We start from the raw sequence: 21,512 nt of genomic DNA, 5'->3' as shown, positions 1-21,512 counted from the left end.
GCAGTCCAGAGTTTATCAAATTCAAAATAATGCATGCCTGCCCTCTGCCCCCTCACACAGTTGAATGGATTAAAAAGTAGACTGCATCAATTGCTGTGTCTTTTTATGCAAACAAAAACTTGTGCAATCAGTATTCATTTGAAAAATACTACAGTAACATTCCGATTTTACACAAATGAGCTTTAATTATATTTAATAATTAGTTAGAAAATAACTGATCCCTAAATGGGTCTTATAGCTCCAAGCAGTATTTATTATGCATGTAGTAAATATGACACCATTAATCACATCAGTGCCTGTTGCTATTTTAAAACAGTAAATACATCTCCAGTCTGTGAAGAAGCCTTCATATATATGCTGTACATATGAGTAAGAAGCTTTTGGGGTTCTATAACTTGCTGCACTGAGTGCTTCTATAATCCATTTGTCCTCCCAATTTCCCCTGGACACAAAGTGGACAGAAAGGACCCTGCACAGCAGGAAGGAAGACTGTAGAAAAAGTAGTGGGGTGAAATAAACCGAGACCCGAGCTCCTCAGAGAGCAAATGTTCATATGCAAGAATTTTTTTTATTCTCAGTCACCTATCCAGATTCTTCTTAGATTTTATGGCATTGTAGTTCTGTGTGACCCTGGCTATTATGAGCTTTCTTCCAAGTGGCTGTTCTCAGTAACCTGACATGTACTACATACAGCAGCACACTATAGACAGCACCGTGTATCTGAGGGCATTCTCTATGAAAGGCTGAATGTAACAATGTAGGTGACTCTCTGAAGCCCAGCGCTGTCACTGGACCATGTCCTGTCCACTTAAAGATCTTTTTTTGGTCTCGAGCTGAATCTTGTGCGTATGCACAGCGTGTCCTTTAGGGAATGTCATGGTGCTGCAACATTGTTAAAAGTAGGACAAGGGTGTGAAAAGTGCTTGGATTGCAGCTTATATTACAGTATGTCTTAAATTCCTGCCCGTATTAATACTCTGTTAATGTGTCTCAGCATATGTATGGTAGCAGGGACAAATTACCACCTGGGCTAATTGGCCATGTGCCCAGGCCACACTACTGGTTACATTCTTTTTGGGCTACATTGTAACTTAGATGCATTGTCACATAATTACCATTTAATAATATAAGCCTGTGACTACAGTTCCACACACGGACACAAATCCCCGTCCTAATGAGGACACAAACAGGATTTGAAGTTTTTTTTTTTTTTACCTTTGCCAAGGGTGTTTTTGGAAGTGTGTGCGCGCCTGTGTCACTCTGCCTGTAAAAATGATAGCTTGAAAAGTTTTTCGATGAATTCTGATAAAACTTTGTAGGGTTAGGGTAGGGCCTTGTTAACAATCCATTAAAATTTGGCTTATATCCACCAAGGTCTTCAAGGTCAAAAAGCCTATTACAATTATTATATGTGCGGTGTGTATTGTCAACAGAAAGTACCGTATAAAGATTATAAATATGTCCCATTTGACCTCTGACCCCTCATTGATTGATTGATCTGAAGATCAAAGTAATAATAATGCTATTTAGAGCTATTTAAAATGACAAGAGGTTTTCAGACTGACAAGAATATGTTGGCATACGATACCTTTTGTGTATGCTTGATTCATTTTATTATGACTTTGCTGTGTACATTACAGTAACAGGTTATAACCATTTAAATACATAAAAATTTGAATATATGTACAGTGTTCCTCAGAATTATGCCAATTATATTAAAATGGGTTTCAACAGGGCAAATAACAAAAGTCTGCACTTTGCTCTTGTTTGTACTGCACAACAAAGAAAATGCAATTAGTATATACCACATATAATACTATTCCCTCAAAAGTAAATACTGCCCAGAGAGTGAGCTGCCTTGGCGGAGGTTTGAGCTCTCAGACTGCTTCTTGGTTTTTAAGTGTTTATACAAAGCAGACTGTTGAATACTTGCTCAAAAAGCACTTCACAGAAAACTGTGGCCGCAGTGATTCTGTTGTAGAAGAATCACTATATGCTATACAAATAAAAGTAATCTTCATAGCTCCACTCCTGACAAGTTGTTCTTCTGTTCTTCACCTCCGTGCACACAAACTGTCTTCAGCTGACTGTAGAGTAGAAATGAAAAGGAACGTCTGATGATTTTTACCCCACTATTGCAGAAAGTTGAAGACCCAATGCAATGATCTAACATAAGTAACATAATAATGACATAATGATGACTAATCACAATAGTAAGTATTGTGATTAGTGAATTTAGTACAATAAAGTGTTAGATTACTGCATTACAGAAAAATGTGATGTAATGTGATTACAGTACACCCAATACTGGACATCACACTTGATAGAAACTGATTAGAAACAAACAAACAAACAAACTAAACCCTCAGCTCATGTAACGGAACAAAAGGTTTGTGTGAACAAAATCAAGACCCCACATCACATGTTCTGCAGATGATTCTTTTACTTTGATAGGAAACTGATTCTAACTGTTGCATATCTCATGCCTCATCCACATTAAACAAAAAGAAAAAAATATATATAAGTATACTAACTGTTAATAATTGAATAGTTTCTGGTAAATACTGTTGAAAATCATTTAAACCCTGTGGTGATAAAGGGTTTTTCTATGACAAAACAAACTTCCATCAATTGCTAGAGGCTCAAATCAGAATCACAACTTTTAGTTTTAATTACTGCATAATTAATTTGATGATTTAAAATGAGTAAACCTTCAGGCATTTAACTGAACTCTTGATTATACATTCAGACTGATAATTTAAGCCTAAAAAATACTGATTTAACCTAGGACAAAGGATATGACTGAATACATATTTTACTGCAACACCCACCTAAAGAAAACAAGTGAAAACCAAAGATGCTCAGGAGGCCAAACAGGGGGCCAGCAACAGAGACCCCCCGACCCCCCCCCCCCCCCCCCCCCCCCCCCCGTTCCCCCCCACCAGCAACTGGTGTGAAGCCCACCTGAAGGGCAGGAAGGTGGGCAGGAGTGGACTGTTCTGGATGCTGGAGTTTGGGGACCATCTGGCTCAGGTGACATGGGACCCTCTAGTTCAGGCTCTGGATCCACTGGGTCTGGATGCGACTGCAGCTGCTTCAGCTTGGGCTCAGGGCTCAGACTCAGTCACCTGGGGTGCTGGCACAAGTAACACGGGGGGCTCAGGTAAAACAGTATTTTGAAATGTCCCAGTCCTTGACACTGCAATGAGGCCTGGGTGCTGAGTTGCTGCGGCTGCGACAAGGAACAGTACTGCCAAGGACCGGGCTTCCTCTTTAAAGATGTTGAAACAAAGGAAGTGGGCTCAGGTGGGCAGGTGGGCAGGTGGCAGATGGCGTAGTAGGTGAGTGACTATCTGGCTGCAGACTAAATCAGCCAGGTCCCATTGAAGATTGGCTCCTACTCTGGGGAGAACCATGGCTTAAGTTCCACTGTCCTCTTTAAAAAAGAAAGAGCTGCCTGCTGTTCATGTAGTTCCAAGTCTGCTGGGTCCTTCTGTGATCTCACTGTACTGTCATTAATTGCAGAGTTTAGGACCCAAATGCAGATGAGATCAGGAATCTAAACCAGAAGTGAGCCTTTTTTTGGCTGGTAAAAGGTTCATGAACAAAGTTCATCAGAAGCCTAAACAGAATCCATCTGGCTGGAAACACAGGGCGGAGGTTAACAAACACTGCGACAAAGGACAAAGGGAGAGCTTAAATACACTCCATGGCCTTATTCGAGGAAGCTGATTTAGCTAACACCTCTGAGTTCATTAACCCTGAGATGAGGGAAACTCCAGGTTTTCTGTTCCAGAAGGAGAGTTAAGTTCAACTCTGAGTGAGTTACAGGGGTAACAGACTGTGTGAACTAAACCTGTCTGAGTCCTCTCCTCCTGTGGCACCTGAACCAGCTGACACTCTGATTCATTTCTTATTCATAAAGTCACTGTCAAAGCACATAGTGGAGTAAATTGATTTGTAGAAGGCTACACTTTTACAAAAACGGAAATGCCACTTAGATGTTAGTTTGCAGTGTTGTAAACTTAACATCATTCAGTCGTCAATATATAAGGACGGAGACAGCAATTATGTCACAGATTTATAGTCAGGATCTCGGTGATGATGTGACCATTTGAGTGAAGATGAGGCTGAAATTATTTTAAAACATAAAAACTGAACAAAATGTATTTTAAAGTTTTTAAATGCTGCTGCAGACAATCTGTGTTCAGAACATTTCATGTTGAAAGTTGTTCATAGATTGAGATCCAGTCATTAAACATTGTGAAAGGTGCGGTGTATGAAAATTCAGAGAAATTAGCTAAACTGGTGTCAGTGGGTCCACCCAGAACCAGATCCATCTGAAGGTATCATAGGCTCCATAACAGCTCAGTAATGTGTGTCTGGGTTGGAGTCCACTTGCACAGCAGGACGAACCCAAAGCAGATAAGGATCCCAGATTCAGACTGGATAAGGTCCAGATCCAGTTTGGCTCCAGTCATTTCCCAGCTCACTCAGTCTGGATCTGTTAATAATGGATTCATTTTTTTTTGTTTTTTTGCATTTTTTGACCACAGTGGCTTTTATTGGTAGTGGGGAGAGACAGGAAATGGGGGAAAGATGCAGGGGAAGACACGCGGGCAAGTTGACGACGTGCCGGGACTCGAACCCTCGCTGCCCGCATCACAACGTGGTATATGTATGTGGTCACCGGCTTCACCCATGGAGTAATTTTTCTTGAAACGATCTGCCTTTTTTAAAATTTAAAATGGTACATCCTGTCAAAACTATACTACAATATTTAAAACCATAAAAGCTGAGGCATTTCTTAAGCATGTTGGCCCTTACTGATAAAAGTTTACATTCATTAAAGACTTGGAAAGTGGCCCTGCATGTTTTCAATTAAATATGAAACTATTACTGAACTATATTAATTCAGTTCAGTTCAATTCAGTTATATTTATATGGCCTCAAATCACAACAACAGTCACCTGAAGGTAGTTCATATTGTAAGGTAAAGACCCCTCAATCATACAGAGAACACGATCAGACAACCCTCTATGAAAAAGCACTTGGTGACAGTGGGAAGGAAAAACTCCTTTTTAACAGGAAGAAACCTCCAGCAGAACCAGGCTCAGGGAGGGGGGGGTCATCTGACCAGTCAGGGGTGAGGGGAGGGAGACAGGACAAAAGACACACTGTGAGCCACAGATTAATAATAATTAATGATTAAATGCAGAGTGGTGTTAGGTGCCAGTGTGGCTCAGGGCGTGAGCAAACCGACACCTAATGGCAGCCAAGGTGCCCCTGCGTAGCATGTACAGGTCTGTGCGTCCCTCCATGGATATGCCTCCCCAGACCATCACTGGCCCCCCATCAAACTGGTAATGCTGAATGATATTACAAGCAGCATAACATTCTCCACGGCTTCTCCAGACCCTTTCACGCTTGTCACTTGTGCTCAGGGTGAACCTGCTCTCATCTGTGAAAAGCACAAGGCGCCAGTGGTGGACCTGCCAGTTCTCATATTCTATGGCAAAAGCCAGTGGGGCTCCACGGTGCTCAGCAGTGAACACAAGGCCCACTAGAGGATGTTGGGCCTTCTGGTCACCCTCATGAAGTCTGTTTCTGATTGTTTGGTCAGAAACATTCACACCAGTGGCTGCTGGAGGTAATTTTGGAGCTCTGCAGTGCACGTCCTGTTCCTCCTGCACAAAGGAGCAGATCCCGGTCCTGCTGATGAGTTAAGGACCTTCTACGGCCCTGTCCAGCTCTCCTACAGTAACTGCCGGTCTCCTGGAATGTCCTCTATGCCCTGAGACTGTGCTGGGAGACACAACAAACCTTCTGCCAATGGCATGTGTTGATGTGCCCTCCTTGAGTTCTCTTTTCATTCTTCTAACTTACGTGAAGCGTCTTTCATCTACTTTCTTGCCATGACCTGGAATGACCCCCCCTCTGCCATGACAGAGCACCTTCTCATTCATTATATACACCTTGAGAAAAAGAGGAGAAATCTGGAGTAGCTAAAAGCAAAGAAACATGGCTGTATCCTGGGTGACTGCACGTACTAATCAAAAGGTTAGTGGTTTGATTCCTGGCTACTCCAGTCTGTGTGCCAAAATATCCTATCTTAGTTGCTCTCCGATGTAACTGTCAGAGCATAAATGTGTGTCCCTGTTAGATAGAAAGTAGAAAGAAGTGCTTGTGTGAGTATGTGTGAATGAGGCATGTTGTATAAAGTGCTTTGAGTGCTCAGAACCAGTCCATTTATCCTATGGAAAACTTTATTTTCCAGTGGTCCCCCCCCCCCCCCCCCCCCCCCCCACACACACACACACACACACACACACACACACACACACACTTGTTGCACACACTTTCATTTCGCTTAAGGCTGATGCTGTGGAACTGAGGATTTCTCATTTGGCAGCTTAATCTCCTCCATCCTTGTGTCTCTTCTTTGTCTTTCTCAGTTGATTGCTGGGAGGAGGAAGCAACATAAGTGAGTGCAGCAAACAGAGTTGTTAGCATAATGAAAAAGAACTCGTGTATTTTCTTGTTAGATTAAACCTGCTCTGCTTCTGCTTCACGTCATCTATCGACTCTGTTTTTCAACCTCTGCATCCTGCTTCCACGGTGATCAGCTCACACAACAAAACACCCAGCCTGCCATGCCAACTGACTGGTCTGCTCTCAAACCCCAGCTTGCCACTGCCCCCACAACCATGCTCCTTGCCCACCCTGACCTCACCTTTCTCTGACATCCCGACATTCCGTTAGGGTTGGGCAATTTGTTCCATAGTCCAATCGTCCTATCACCCCCTGTGGCATCACCAGTGCATCACTTCAGGGGCAGCAGCTGGGAGAAGACGTTTACATGCACCCATTATGGTTACTCTATCCACCTTCCATAATGCAAAATATGTGATCCGAATTTAAAAAAAAAACTTTGGTGAGAAACACAGCACAGCAAGAGTTTATTTCTCACACGCTGACATAAGATGAATGATTTTGCTGACTGTATTTAGTTAGCTGTTCAGCTGATGGATATTAGCTAAAGCAATCTTAACATTTTTTGTCTCTACTTCTTTTTACCGTAGAACTATACTTCCACTGTATCAACCAGTTAGTCGTTTTTTTTTTCTGTGTAAAATCGCTAACCTGTCTCTCCTACATTCTTTCACTATGCCCTGGTCACACACAGTGGAGTTTTTCACCTGCAAAAATACGGGAAAAAAGTTAAGGAGATGAGATAAATCAGTCCTGGAGTCAGAAATATCGTCCTCTTCTTTACACTTATTTAATGATGATAATGGGTCAGCATAACTGCTCCACAAGACATTCATTTCAAAATTTCAGTGTGCAGAAGTCCAGCCATGAACCTGTGTAAGTGCACTCCTGGATGCCCACACACGTCTGTGCTACAAGTGTCAGTTAAATGTGGAAATGCAACATAAAACTACAATGAGGCAGATTTAATTTATTATGAATTTCATACTAATTATGTTAATTTTATATACATGACAGCCTTCCATGGCCACAAGTGCTTCTACAAACATTAGTGAAAGAATGGGTCGCTCTCAGGAACTCAGGGAATTCCAGCGTGGTACCGTGATAGGATGATACCTGTGCAACAAGTCCAGTCCTGAAATTGTCTCGCTACTAAATATTCCACAGTCAGCTGTTACTGGGTTTATAACACAGTGGAAGTGATTGGGAACGACCAGGGGTGAAAGTAGTTTGAAATTCTTGCCAGTACTATGACAAAAACCACATTTTATATACACACACACACACACACACACACACACACACACACACACCGTATTTTTCGGACTATAAGGAGCACTTAAAATCCTGAAATTTTCTCAAAAATCGGCAGTGCGCCTTATGTATGAATTCTTGTTGTGCTTACTGACCTTGAAACAATTTTATGTGGTACACTGCACTCAAAAATCTGTCAAAATGTTTTAGTGCGACTTTGGTAAGGGACGCTTTACAAATATCGACATTTTCCAGAGCGTACGACGGAGGGGAGGGGGTAACACCCAGGGTACGCTTTTCAAATAGTTAGAAAACGTCGGTCCATCTGTGTAATTTGAGCACCAATGCCCGAGGCATCCACACCACTGCACCATTGCGTGGTCTGCAGTGATATGGTCTCAGGTCTGGCGGATCAGTTCAAAGGCCTCATTGAATCCTCTTCGATAGTCCATCATCGATTCACAAAATGACTCTACTGACGATATTAGACAAGAACAAGCTGTGAGTGCGGCGCAGCAGGTGTGGAAAGCAGCCGAAGCCACCGGAGATAAATTCAACAAGAAGTGGAAACAGTGTTCCAAAAATGGAAACCTTACGCGGTAAACCGCAGAAAACCATGATGGATTTTGTTCTACATGTTCCTGGCCTATTTCCATCTGTGCTGGCCCGGATGTTTGTCCGTTATCTGGCGATCGGCGGCCGGCACTGTTGCCAACTTTTGTGTAACAAAATTCACTGTTGGCTGTCTCAAAAGTTGCTAAAGGACAAATCGAGGTCCAGAGGTGTGTGTGCTGTCCCCCCTCTGTGCCGAAGAGAGGTCCGGGACGACGCCACAGCATACGAGCAGTACGAGCGCTGTACGTACACAAAACATGGTGACAGCGGAGTTTTCACGTTTTCAGTGTTGTGTCAAAAAATTATTTCCTTTTTTTTAAAAATGTTTTTCTTTGCCTATATCGGTAAATAGACAGGTGCACAGGATTTATGAAGGGCTTATATATAAAATGAAAAAATGACTTGTTCTTACCCTCATTAATAAAGAATATATTGTAGCGTCTGTTAAGATGCTGAAGAAGCTGGCGAGAGATTGCCAGCAAAAGTTGCCCTTTTATTAACAATTAAATGGTTAAAACAAAACAGTAACAACAAAGAGACTGACTCGATCATGATGAGAGGGAACCCAGCATGCTTGATGCTGAAATCGCCCAACTGTTCAACTCAGACACTGAAGATGAGGAATTTGTTACAACTGAACAATATTCTGAGTTATTGTGAATGAGTTTAATAAAGTTCGACTTACCTGATGCTTTTGTTTCGTTCTACATGTTTTATCATGGGCCTTATGTATGAAAATAGACCCGTTCATTGATAGTGCGCCTTATAATGCGGTGCGCCTTATGGTACGCAAAGTTCCTGAAATTCCTGAAACCAAGTCATGGCTCTAACACACAAAAATGTGCATAAACATTCTTATTTCCAGTCCTGTCACAGTTTTTTTTATTGTCAGCAGATATACAACCCCCACATCTCCGGACAGCTGACAAGAACCGGCTAAACAACAATGCCAGCTAATGTTAGGCCCGAGTGTCCTAAAAATCACACTTTCCCTCTGATAAACAGTTTGATTACATTCTCATATTGAGTTTATTCACTAAGCTTCAGAGTCCAACAATGTTAGAGCCGCTTCAAAAACAGGCTAACAGTAGTGCTTATAACAACTGTAACAATCCCGGAAATCCTTAACAACTCACCTCAGCATCGCTGTCATCAGACAGAAGTGAGCTGCTCTCACTCACTGACCTGTATCGGACTCCTTTTCCCAAAGTTTCACAGCCTCCTCCAGAGTAAATGTGTGGGTGCTCCAAACCCGGCATTATGAGATAAACAGTGATCTGACAGCCTGCGCTCACCTGATAAATGTGGTTCACAAGGGTTAGCCTTTTATGTTTTTGTTGGCAGCTGCACTTCTTGTTTGTTGTCTGTGAATATCTGCGGCTTGATGCTGCAGATGCGTCAAAAAGTGCAGCACAAAACCTTGAAGTCTTAAACACAGCCTTGATACCAGGAATGTTTCACTTGGTCGCACCAAAATTGATGTCACTCCGGTGACCTCGCTGGATTTGGGAAGTGATATACTCCAATATTTGCCTTTAGCATTGACTTGTCGCACCACAACATGTGCCTCTGTCTTTCCATGCTCGCTTAGACATTTTCCAGCAGGCAAAATCAAATACATATTGCAAAAACACAAGAAACTTGATTATATATTCCAACATCCACTGCTGAGTACACTAACAAGATGGAGGATCACGGCTTGGCTATCTAAGAGACACATGGTAATACATCATTAACGTGGCGGCGGGGTTTGTAAAGTTTTGTGCATATGGCTCAATTCAGATGAACAAAATTGTTTTTAAAAAATTTTAAATGATACAAAGATGGTTGAAATTAAGGTAAATCATCTATATTGAAATAATACATAACCTAAGTAACCCAAAGCCAGTAAAAAAAAGTGGTGTGCTTATCCTTTAATGAATTTAGTTAGTGTCTAAAAGACTGTGAGAGCCCCCTGTACTGTATTTATGTTGTGTCATGTTTCCATTTTTTAAGCTTTAGTTTCTACTTAATGTGTCACTGTATTGAGCATTAAGTAGTATATAAATCTGTATAAAAAAAATCACAAATCACAGCAACAGTTGCCTCAAGCTGCTTTATGACGTAGGGTAAAGAAACTACAGTAGTAGAAAAATATGGATTATGCTACTGTGACATAGTTTGTAAATTCCTCGTGTGAATCCTCAACTTGAAATCACAAAACAGTTTTATTCCTTTTATTTTTAAGGTGACTGCTATTCATTTATTTTGTAATTTATGTATATTTGTGTGTGCAAACACAGAGAATGCAGCTTTTTTCTAAATGTGCTGGCACCAGTGTTTATGAGAAATGTGAGTTTGGCAGCCCTGAAAGATATCAGCTTACATTAAAAAAGAAAGACTGATACAGAATTTAGAGTTTTAACAAGACGCGGACTAGAGTTTATTTAATAAAATCAGAGGTAAAGTCTAATGCTTAGTCTGTGAGAGCAGAGCTGCTGTGGTAAATGATTTCAATTTGAATTACCATTATAAAGCTAAACATGCAGAGGAATACAAGAACTTGACTGATACACAGTGAGAATGGACATCTGAACCTTTGCTAGCAACGCTGCAGAAGCATCAAGGAATTTTTTTATCAAGCTTTACACATCTGGGGATGGCATCATTTCCAGTTTTGTGATTTCCCACAAAATCAGGAAAAACAGTAACCTATTCTCCGATGGAAAGTTTATCAAAGGGTGTGTGGTGGACTCTGCTGCGCTAATATGCTCTGAGGAAAAAAAAAGGATTTCAGAACATGCCCCTTTCCAGATAAACCATAATAAGACAGATCACTGCGGGAAATCTCTAGTTTTTGCTTTTTTTTTAACTTAGCCTTTATTTATACAGGCACTCCCATTGAGACTCAGTGTTTTGAGGAACATAATAAATTTTCAAATTTGAAAAACAAAGTAGACATTTTTGACTTTTCCTCCGCTGGACAAGAGCTGTGATGTCTGCCCCCAGTTACTCATCTTTGTATGTGGGATAATGAAAGAGTTGGAGCTTTCAGAGGAGCTGGCAGCAGTGCGCTCAGTGAATGGGACTGTGACAGGGAGTGATTCGTCCACAGAAGTAACGGCGTGCTTGGATCGGTTTGGCCTGACATGTGACAAACTGGCAGATGTTACAACTCGTGGCTGTCCAAGTCTGACAGGGGAAAATGTATTTTTGAAGCAGATGCAAGACAGTGTGACTGAAATGAACCCAGAACTAAAATTATTATTTTTGAATTGTATTAAACATTGGGAGCTGTTTTGTAAGTCAGTCAGTCGGAAATGAAGCATGATGTTGGTGTTTTAATTAAATAGCTAACTTCATCAGGGCAAGAGCAATGAATGACAGGCAGTTTGTTGCACTTTGGAGGAACATGAGACTGAACGTGGTAACATAGGGTACCACACAGCTGTCAGGTGACTCAGCCTGGGACATGAGAGCAGAAAGAAAGGCAGGACATTCCAGAGCAGAGCAGAGGAAGGCAGATTTTCCTCAGACATGACTCTAATGCAGTTGTTCTACAGACTCGATTTATGTCACTGAACAAGAAAAAAGAAGTGAAACCTACAGAGGAAGAAGTTAAACTATGAGCAGAAAAGCAGTAGCACTTTGTATAAAATTAAAAATCAAAAACATGCACATTTTACTCAAAATTGTTTTTTTTTCAGTGTTAATTAAATAGTGATAAAATGTTGACATTTTCACTGTGCACATTTCACATTTTCATTGCCTGATTGTAACATCTATTCTGTTTGTTTGTTTAAACTTTCTCACAACTATAGGAGTACAAAAGAAAGAAAATCACTTCAGCATTGGCTTCACCTTTAGGAAGTTATGTCCATCTTTATATACAGACTCCGTACACAGCAGAGGAGATGTTATTAAAAATTTTATGAACTGACACTTACTGTGGCTCCCTTTCTCCTCAGACATCCGCTGTTCCCACTGCTGGCACTGCTGTTTGAGAAATGTGAGCAGGCCACACAGGGATCAGAATGCATCACATCAGCCAGCTTTGATGTGGACATCGAAAACTTTGTGCACCAGCAGGAACGAGAACATAAGCCCTTCTTTAGCGAAGATCCAGAACTGGACAACTTGGTAAGTCAAAAGCTGTCACTGCTCGATTTACAAATGCTGCCAGAAACATTCTTGTTCTGGAGCCGGTCCTCTGTGGAACCAGAGTGTTATCGTGTAAACTATCAAAAATGTTACGCAGGAGAGAACTGCCGCTCAGATGCTGTTAAACAGAAAATGAGCAGGGAGAGTTTTGCAACACCAAAGATGGTGGCTGTGTTCAAACAACACAGTCTGTCACTGGCTTTGAAAAACCAAATTGGCAATTATCTAAGCCTGAACTGTTCATGCTAGTTTCAGCTGTTTGTTGGATGGTGGATACACACAAAATAATAACTGTGAGGTATATACAGTACTGTGTGAAAGTCTTGAACCACCCCCATTATCTCAACCACCAATAAGTGGAGAGAGGATCTGTTTTTGGTCTGTTGGAAAATTATGAACAAATTATGACCAGAAATATTATGAAATATTATGAACATTTCTGGAGTTGTTGGAGGTGGTACAAGCAATAGATTATATTTTGGTGATGATCTGGATCATGATCTGGATCCAGGAATTTTTAAATTCCAGGAATTTTTAAAAGGATTCTTTATCATTGTTCATTGTGAGATAGGCACAATATTAGATTAGATTAGATTCAACTCATTGTCATTGTGCGCACAATAAAATGATCATTCCAGATCACTCATCCAGAGACGAGCATCTGCAGTCATGCAGCCAGAGACCAGCGCTACTGTTAGGCAATGGGGTTTAAGTGTCTTGCCCAAGGACACAACGCAGCGCAGGGACAGGGGCTTGAACCGGCAATCCTCCAGCTGCAAGTCAAGTCAAGTCAAGTCAAGTTTATTTATAAAGCACATTTAAAACAACGACCAAAGTGCTGTACAAGAACTATAACCCCAAGGACTATACTAAATAAAAAATAAATAAATAAATAAAAAATAAAATAAAATATATATATATAATAATACATAAATAAATAAAAATAAATAAATAAATAAAATAAAAACATTAAAAGACAATAAATAACATAAAACAACTAAAAACATTTAAAACAAATACCATAAAATACCATGAAGCAATCGTCTAAAAGGAGGTAGTACTGCAGTCAAATGCCAAGGAAAAGAAATGTGTTTTTAATAAAGATTTAAATGTGTGTATCATCTGAGCTGTGCGGATATGGAGAGGTAGATCATTCCATAGCTTTGGTGCTGCTGCTGCAAAAGCTCGATCACCTCTCTGTTTTAGTCTGGTTTTAGGCCTCTGTAAGAGCAGCTGGTTCGATGACCTCAGAGCTCTTACAGGGGTGTGACAGTGAAGCAGCTCAGACAGATACAAAGGTGCCAGTCCATTTAAGGCTTTAAAAGTAAGCAATAAAATCTTAAAATTGATTCTTAAACGGACAGGGAGCCAGTGAAGGGATGACAGGACCGGGGTAATGTGTTCATGCTTTTTTATACCAGTTAAAAGACGAGCTGCCGCATTCTGGACTACCTGCAGGCGGCGCACAGATGATTGATCTATGCCAAAATACAGGGAATTACAGTAGTCCAGGCGGGAAGTAATAAAAGCATGAATAACTTTTTCCAGGTCCTGTTGCGGGAGATGAGGTTTTACCTTGGCAATGACTCTAAGTTGGTAAAAACTGATTTTAGTAACAGCACTTATTTGCTTCTCAATTTTAAAACTGCTATCTAAAATGACACCAAGATTTTTTACAGCATCACGACAGTGAGGAGCCAAATGACTCGGAGTGCCAGAGGAATTGATAGGCGAACACCTACCCACTGTGCCACTGCCAGTAAAAATATTCACATATTTGGGGATTAATCAGACAATTATGAACCCATTTCGATGAAAATACAATATGAGAACACTGAATGGTATCTATTGTAGCGTAGTATCAACACATAGAAAGTTAGGGGTGTGCAAGGTATGAACTCTACCTTTCTAGTTAAGCCACTTGACCTATGAACCATTCAAGTACAAAAAAAAGGCAGCAGCTGAAAGGATGAAGCAGAGTTGTGTCTGCACATAACAGACAACTCAGCAAAGAACAAATTTTTTAATAAGCATTTCTAGGCACAAAGTTACTATCAGCCTTTCGCAAAACACAAATTATTCCAATTTCTTTAATTTATCTACAAAAAATGCAAACAACCAGTTTGACAGTCATAAAATGGTATTTTTGCACCAACAAGGTGATTCCCAAAGAGCTTTTAGCCAAAAACTTGGCATGTCTCAGCATGATAAGATAAGATAAGAACTTAAATTATTCCAGAGGGAAATTCTTGTGCCTTTTACAGTACATGCTTAGTGCAAGAAGAATAGAGATGGGAGCAGAAACAGACACACTGTGTGTAGATTCACAAAGAATAAAAATATGAAAAATAAATATAAAACAACAAAATAAAGATCAACTACTGAAAAAAAATGAGATACAGTTAAGAACAAGAGAATGAAATATAAACATGCATATGAATCTCAGTATGTACACTAATGAAAATAGGTATTAGAATAGAAAATATTAACGATTTTGGCCAAGTGCTAATAGAGACTAATGTAGTAATATAGTAGTATTAAGCTTCAGTCTGGTGAAGACCAGATGAAATGGTGTAAGGATATGGTATTATAGTGTTAATGTGCATGTGTAGATTTTTTAAATGTTTGAAATCATGCAGTGGGGGAACTAATTATTTTATCCCCTGTTCAATTTGTAAGTTTCTTCATTTTTAAAGAAATGAACAAACTCCAGTTTTTATGGTAGTTTCATTTTAATTAACAATCAGCCAGAAAAAAACACATTACATAAAAGTTATAAAGTGATTTACATTCCACTGAGTGAAATAAGTATTTGATCCCCAATCAAAACATGACTTAGTACTTGGTGGTGAAACCCTTGTTGACAACAGACAGTTCTTATAGTTGGTCACCAGGTCTGCACACATCTCAGGAAGGATTTTTGCCCTCTCCTGTTAACAGAAGCTCTAAATCTGTTAGCAGTATGCTTTAGCAGCCTTGGCAGCATGTTTTGGGTCATTATCATGGATGGGATGGAAGACCCATTCATGACCCATCTTCAGTGGTCTGGCTGAGGGATCATCCAAGATTTAACAGCACTAAAGCATAATGTTTCCACCTCTGTGCTTGACTGTGGTGATGGGATTCTTTGCATGATGCTTTTCTCCTCCTCCAAACACTGTGGGTCGAGCTGGTGCAAAAGAGCTGGATTTTAGTTTAATCTGACCACAGCGCTTTCTCCCAAGCCTTCTCTGAATCATTTAGATGTTCACTGGCAAACTGAAGATTGACCTGTACATGTGTCTTCTTGAGCAGTGCTGCAAGATTCCAATCCATTGCAGCGTAGTGTGTTACCAATGCTGTTCTTGGTCACTGTGGTCCCAGCTACCTTCAGATCATTAACAAGCTCCTCCCATGTAGTTTTGGGCTGATCCACCACCTTTCTTATGATCAGCCTCACGCCATGAGGCAAGCCAGCCTGTTGCAGGGCCAACGCAGAGAGACAGACAACCATTCACACTCACATTCTCACCTGTAGGCAATTTAGAATCACCAATGAACCTAACCACAGTAACTGCATGTCTTTGGACTGTGGAAGGACCCACACATAATCACACACACACACACACATAATCACACACACACACACACACCGGGAGAACATGCAAACTCCACACAGAAAGCCAGGCAACAGTGCTAACCACCGTGCCACCACGCTGCCCTCTTTCTTTAAATGTTTCTGTAGACTTCTTAGTTCATTGTACCGCTGTCATCATGCATGACATCATCAACGAAGATTAATCTTTAGATTAATATTTAATATTTAGTTGCTGATCATAGTTTGTAACATCATTTGTAATAGTTTGTAAGTAGGCTGCTGCATTTTCTGTTTACTTGCTGGATATTTTCTCTCTGCTTCACTTTGGGACTTTAAAAAGAAACATAACCTATTTTAGACACAAATAATGATGTTGTCCTGTTAAACTAACACTGTATATTAACCTTACAGATGAGCAGGACTGAGAGCATTTGCTGCCTTGCTCCCACATTAATGTTATCATTTTATTATTTGCCATTGCTTCTAGCTGCTACCTTAATAAGGCTAAGGTTGTTATAGGTAATTGCTAATAGTTAATCAGCTAATGTTAACATGTGTGCTGGTCAAGTAAACTCTTAAAATAACTGTTTAATACTTTTGTGTTCTTCAAATGGGAGCTTGGCTGATTTCTTGAAATTCTTCATAAAGTGTTATTCAGCGTTGTGAACATCAGCTACTCTTTGTGTTGAGTTGTTAGTCAGGAGAGGGGTTGTGTGCCTGCCCTTCTGCAGCTGTGCTGTGTGAAGGAGAGGCGACGCTGGCACCGTCGGTATCAACGCTGTTGCAGATGTTTGTATCTAATCCAGTCATTTTTAGTATTGATTAGTATTTGCCATTTATGTATGTATGTATAGCTACCATAGATCTCTACAGACAAATAGTTCTTATTTGCCCACTTTTCCCTTTTAAATAGAGGACACACTGATGGCATAACCACAGGTTGTGCTGAACTTCATACTCTTTTGTTGTTCCCATTGGTGGCCAACTTTTCTGGTCCTGAACCTCTTTTTGTATCACAAACCGAAGCGACTCTTTGTTGGTTGAAGTGCCTCAAATGAAAAAAAGAAAAAATAAAGCTGCAGAAATGTCTTGAGTGAATCCTATTTTTGCTGTTCCTAATCATTCCCTCCTTTTTAATGTAATTTCCTCATCCTCGGCTCTTCTCCGTGCACAACAGCTGGAAGTAATTACAAATTAAGAGAAGGAGGATGCTGATAATGTTCTCTGACAAAAGAGGGGGAGGAGTTGAAGCCAGACAGAGACAAAGATATAGACAAGAAATAAGAAAAAAAAAGTGCACTCTTCTCATTACAGTACTCAGGATGGCAGGTTAACAAGTGCTGAACAGTCAATTAACCCTGCATCTGTGTGTTTTATGAGGCACTGGGTGTAGGCGTCTCTCCCAGAGGACACTAACTCTTCCACAGGGCAGTAATGTTACACTGGGCCTGACTGGCTGCGATGGGCACAAGAATTACCGGTCCCTTGATTAAGCAAGTGCAGTTTAATTAGCTGATTTATCTCCTCCTTGGCCAAGCACTTTTCTGACCATTCTGTTGACCTTGAGTGGCGACTTTGAAGGAGTGTGCCACTTTGTGCCACACAGAGTGGAGAAAAGCCAGGCAGCTGATGATCAGTTAACTGCTGAAAATGAGAGATTGCAGAATATTTATACTATATTGTAAATTCAGTCAGTGATTCCTGCCGTCACTTCAGCCAAATGTATTAGTTTACAGTAGACACAATGCTTGATTATGACCAATTTAAAACATTTTTATGTGCTTTGTCAGTAGCTATCAGCAGTTTACCCTTTCCTAGGTTGTTTCTTAGCAACGCAGCTGCAGTGAATTGGAGGTGTTAAATATTAGACATTGCTCTCTGACCCCTGCTATTGCATTTATTCAAATGTCCTGAATATGTGTGACCAGGCAGGCATTTTGTTGTGGTGTGTAGAGACCTCCAAAACTTACACTCAAACTACTGCGAGAATTTCTTCAGACGTTGTTCGTGCAGGAAATGACGCGTTAAAGTCTCAGCTTGCTCACCAGGTTCACTATGAGGAAACTACTGAAAAAAAAAAAATGGCTTTCAATGTCTTGCAAGGTCCCTTCAAAAACCCAAGTGTTTGATGGCACTCATTTGGATTTTTTAGGTCATTTACAAATGCACGACTACCCACAAAAACAAATGCTTTGTATTTCCTGTCGTGTTCAAAGTTCAAATTCAAGGTACAAGTTGGTTTGACTTTGTTAGTTTGTGACTTAGTTAACTTGACTGGACAAGGTATTGGTTTGACTAGAATATAACTAAAGGGATTTGAAGTTCATTACATCCTGATCTATTTTGGGAACAGTGTGTATATCAGAACTACCAAGGCTTAAACGGCACTCTTACTAGTTTGGGCTTTGATTGCAGACTGTGAAATGAGTGCTGTAGTGTACATTTGACCTTGAATTATCTCATTAGTGTCTATTTGATAGAAATCCAATAGGAAAACCTTTTCTATAAAGCACATTCTGCCATGTTCTATATGTTAACAGGTTTTGGAGATTCAAACAGACTTGAAAATAGACACCAAATAGGTCCTGTATAAAGTTTTATTTACCTTGTAGATCCAGCACCATATTTATGAATCAAATTGCTCCTGAACATTTGAGAGTGTCTTTCAAACCACAAATGTTTCATTTGTGTTTGTGGCTAAAAGAATCGCAACACTGTCTCCTAAAGCGTGCCCGCCCATAAATATAAAGTGCAGCAAAACTCATTACAGTTTGAGAGATCAACAAAGTTACTATAATTAAGAGGCTTGTTAAGAAATCACAGTTTACTACAGTCCAGATTTTATGAGACCACAATTTTTTCCTCTTTACATTTTGTGTTCTTGTTGTTGGTATTTTTATGTTTGCTTGTTTTGTTTTAAAAAGGCTTTTTCACAACATTAGTTATTTGCATACTTTATAATAATAATAATACATATATTACATTATAATAATTATACATATATACATTCTTGTTCCATTTTCTGGGTCATCAGGTTTACCCAAACTGTCTAATACATATGTTGCCTGAAATTAGGAAAACAAAAATATTTTGGGGGGTTTTTGGTTTTTTTTGCACATTTCCCTCAAAACATAATAGAAAATGTAGTTTAGTTGTTTGGAAACCGAGACTTTCAGAGTCAGGACTGAGGAGAGAGAACATTTAGAAGAAATTCATTAATTATGCATCAATGATTGAATTTAATCATTGATACAGATCAGTCAGCATCTGTGCCTATTAAAGCCATTAAAATTCTTTGATTTTGCCATTAGAAGTTACAGATCTTTGTACCATAATAAAACAAGATGAGCAGAAAGTGTTGAACCTAGTCACGGTTCCTTGTCTTTGTGGCTCTGTAGGCGGTTTCCCAGTCTTTAAAGCTGAGCTGCTCTCGTTTAAGCCTTTTTTGGATTTGGGATTATTTGAGCTTGATACATATTAGGCAGTAGAAGTAGCGCTGGCTCTGCTTTTGAAAAGTCCTCCAATTTTATGAAAGCATAAAAGGAAACACAGATTTTCAGTTTAAAGAATTTCCAAATTCTGTGATAAATTATTTATGAGTTTGCTTGCAAGTTCATGTGCTGCTTTGTAAAATCCATCTGAGATTTGATCCTAATTAATCTATTAATGAATTGAATATAAAGTCAAACATACTTTTGAGCTGTTGGAACACCTTTTTGTGCTTGCTGGTTCTTACTGTGTCAGTGCTTGTTCAATGGACTGCCTCGACGTTTGGCTTATGAATTCATGGTACCCAGAGGAAGAGTCCTAATTTGCTCACTTTTTGATTTATGACCAAATAACAGCAACATCAGCGAGAGCACCATCACACAGTCAGGGCTATGGGTAAGCACAGCCTCACAGAGCCATTAACATACATGCAGACTGATGGTACTGTTTCACTTTTAAACTTGAAATTTGCCAAAATATGCAAAAAGATAAATGGCAAATTTATTTTTCTGTTCATGGCTATTAAATTGGTATTTTAGAGTAAAGACAATCACTGAAGGTCATCAGTTTTTTAGAAGGTGAATGTGATCTGTTTCATGATTTCTCTGCTTCTCTCAGATGGTGAAGGCCATTCAGGTGCTGAGGATCCACCTACTGGAATTAGAGAAGGTCAATGAGCTTTGTAAGGATTTCTGCAACCGTTACATCACTTGTCTCAAGACCAAGATGCACAGCGACAACCTCCTCCGCAATGACTTCGGAGGACCCTATTCTCCATCGCACACCAGTCTCAACATGCAACAGGTCAGTCATGGATCCACTGTGGATCTTATACGTCCTAAACTGTATCCCTAGTGTAGTAGCGTAGTAGTGTAGCATTTCCCTTGATGCACTTTGTCATTTATCATCAGGTAGAGTTTGCTGTTGGGAGTTTATCATACATAAGCAGTAGTTCTCCCCCCTTGCAGTTGCTCACCAGTGTCTCCCTCTGTTATCCCCCAGGAACTAATTCAGACCTCCTCTCCATCCATGACCTCTGTCTCCAGCTCTGTTAACCCTTCAGGGATTGTGGTGCCTGCCGGAGGTCTGCAACAGGGCAATGTCGCCATGACCACCATCAACTCTCAAGTGGTATCAGGTAAGTGAGTCAGTACAGACACTCCAACATGACCACTAAATGACACTATGAGCCTGACACTATTAACTTTTTACTGTCCCAGAGTACAATTTTTAATTTACGGATATATGACCCAATGTGTGTCGAAGATTGTGGCTGTTTCTTTTTCTTTCTTTGTTTTTTGTTTGTTTGTTTGTTTTCATTAAATCATCCTCAGCTGCCCCCGCACCCCATCCTCTGTTGATCCCCCCATATTAACCATTTTGTTTCTCCCACAGTGGTCAAGCGCTACAAAAAATAATGTAAAACTCTGCATAAATTAGTTAATAAACCAGGGAGAAGATAAACAATCCAGTGCGAAGGCTGTTAAGCTGAGTGCACAGATGCAAACCATGAGTGCAGATTTTTCTTCCATGGCTTAGACTCACATTGCCACATTTAAACTATGAAGGCATTTTCACATGATTTCATGTTATTATAATAAGGTACTAGGGATGCGCCGATCCGATATTCAGTATCGGTATCGGTCCGATACTGGCCTAAATTACTGGATCGGATATCGGAAAGAAATAAAAAAATGTAATCCGATACATTAAATAACGTTTCGCTCACATTAGCTGCATTACAGTGCTCCGTCTTCTTCTTCTTGTGGGTTTGCGGCTAACCAAACCAGCTTAGAGCTGCATTACCGCCACCTACTGGATTGGAGTGGGGGATCAAAAGTTAGGAAAAAAACCCTCCGCACATTCTATAAAGTTCGCTGTCGCTGCGACGGATTCCCTTTGATACTGAGCGATCATCGCTGACATGTTGTTCCGCCTCCACCGC

At 40.2% G+C, this 21,512-nt stretch overlaps 1 protein-coding gene across 1 annotated transcript in view; it reads left to right on the top strand.

The window, feature by feature from the left end:
* The window catches only part of pknox2 (pbx/knotted 1 homeobox 2), a 138,323-nt gene that overhangs the window by 102,522 nt on the left and 14,289 nt on the right, over positions 1 to 21,512 (top strand). The window contains exons 5-7 of the mRNA XM_030746466.1: positions 12,309 to 12,480; positions 20,186 to 20,371; positions 20,570 to 20,705. Coding sequence (XP_030602326.1) covers positions 12,309 to 12,480; positions 20,186 to 20,371; positions 20,570 to 20,705 — 494 coding nt within the window. The remainder of the gene's footprint in view (positions 1 to 12,308; positions 12,481 to 20,185; positions 20,372 to 20,569; positions 20,706 to 21,512) is intronic.

The sequence above is a fragment of the Archocentrus centrarchus genome, chromosome 14 (genome assembly GCF_007364275.1).
Source record: "Archocentrus centrarchus isolate MPI-CPG fArcCen1 chromosome 14, fArcCen1, whole genome shotgun sequence".
Classification (NCBI taxonomy): domain Eukaryota; kingdom Metazoa; phylum Chordata; class Actinopteri; order Cichliformes; family Cichlidae; genus Archocentrus; species Archocentrus centrarchus.
This window is presented reverse-complemented; position numbering and strand designations above follow the sequence as displayed.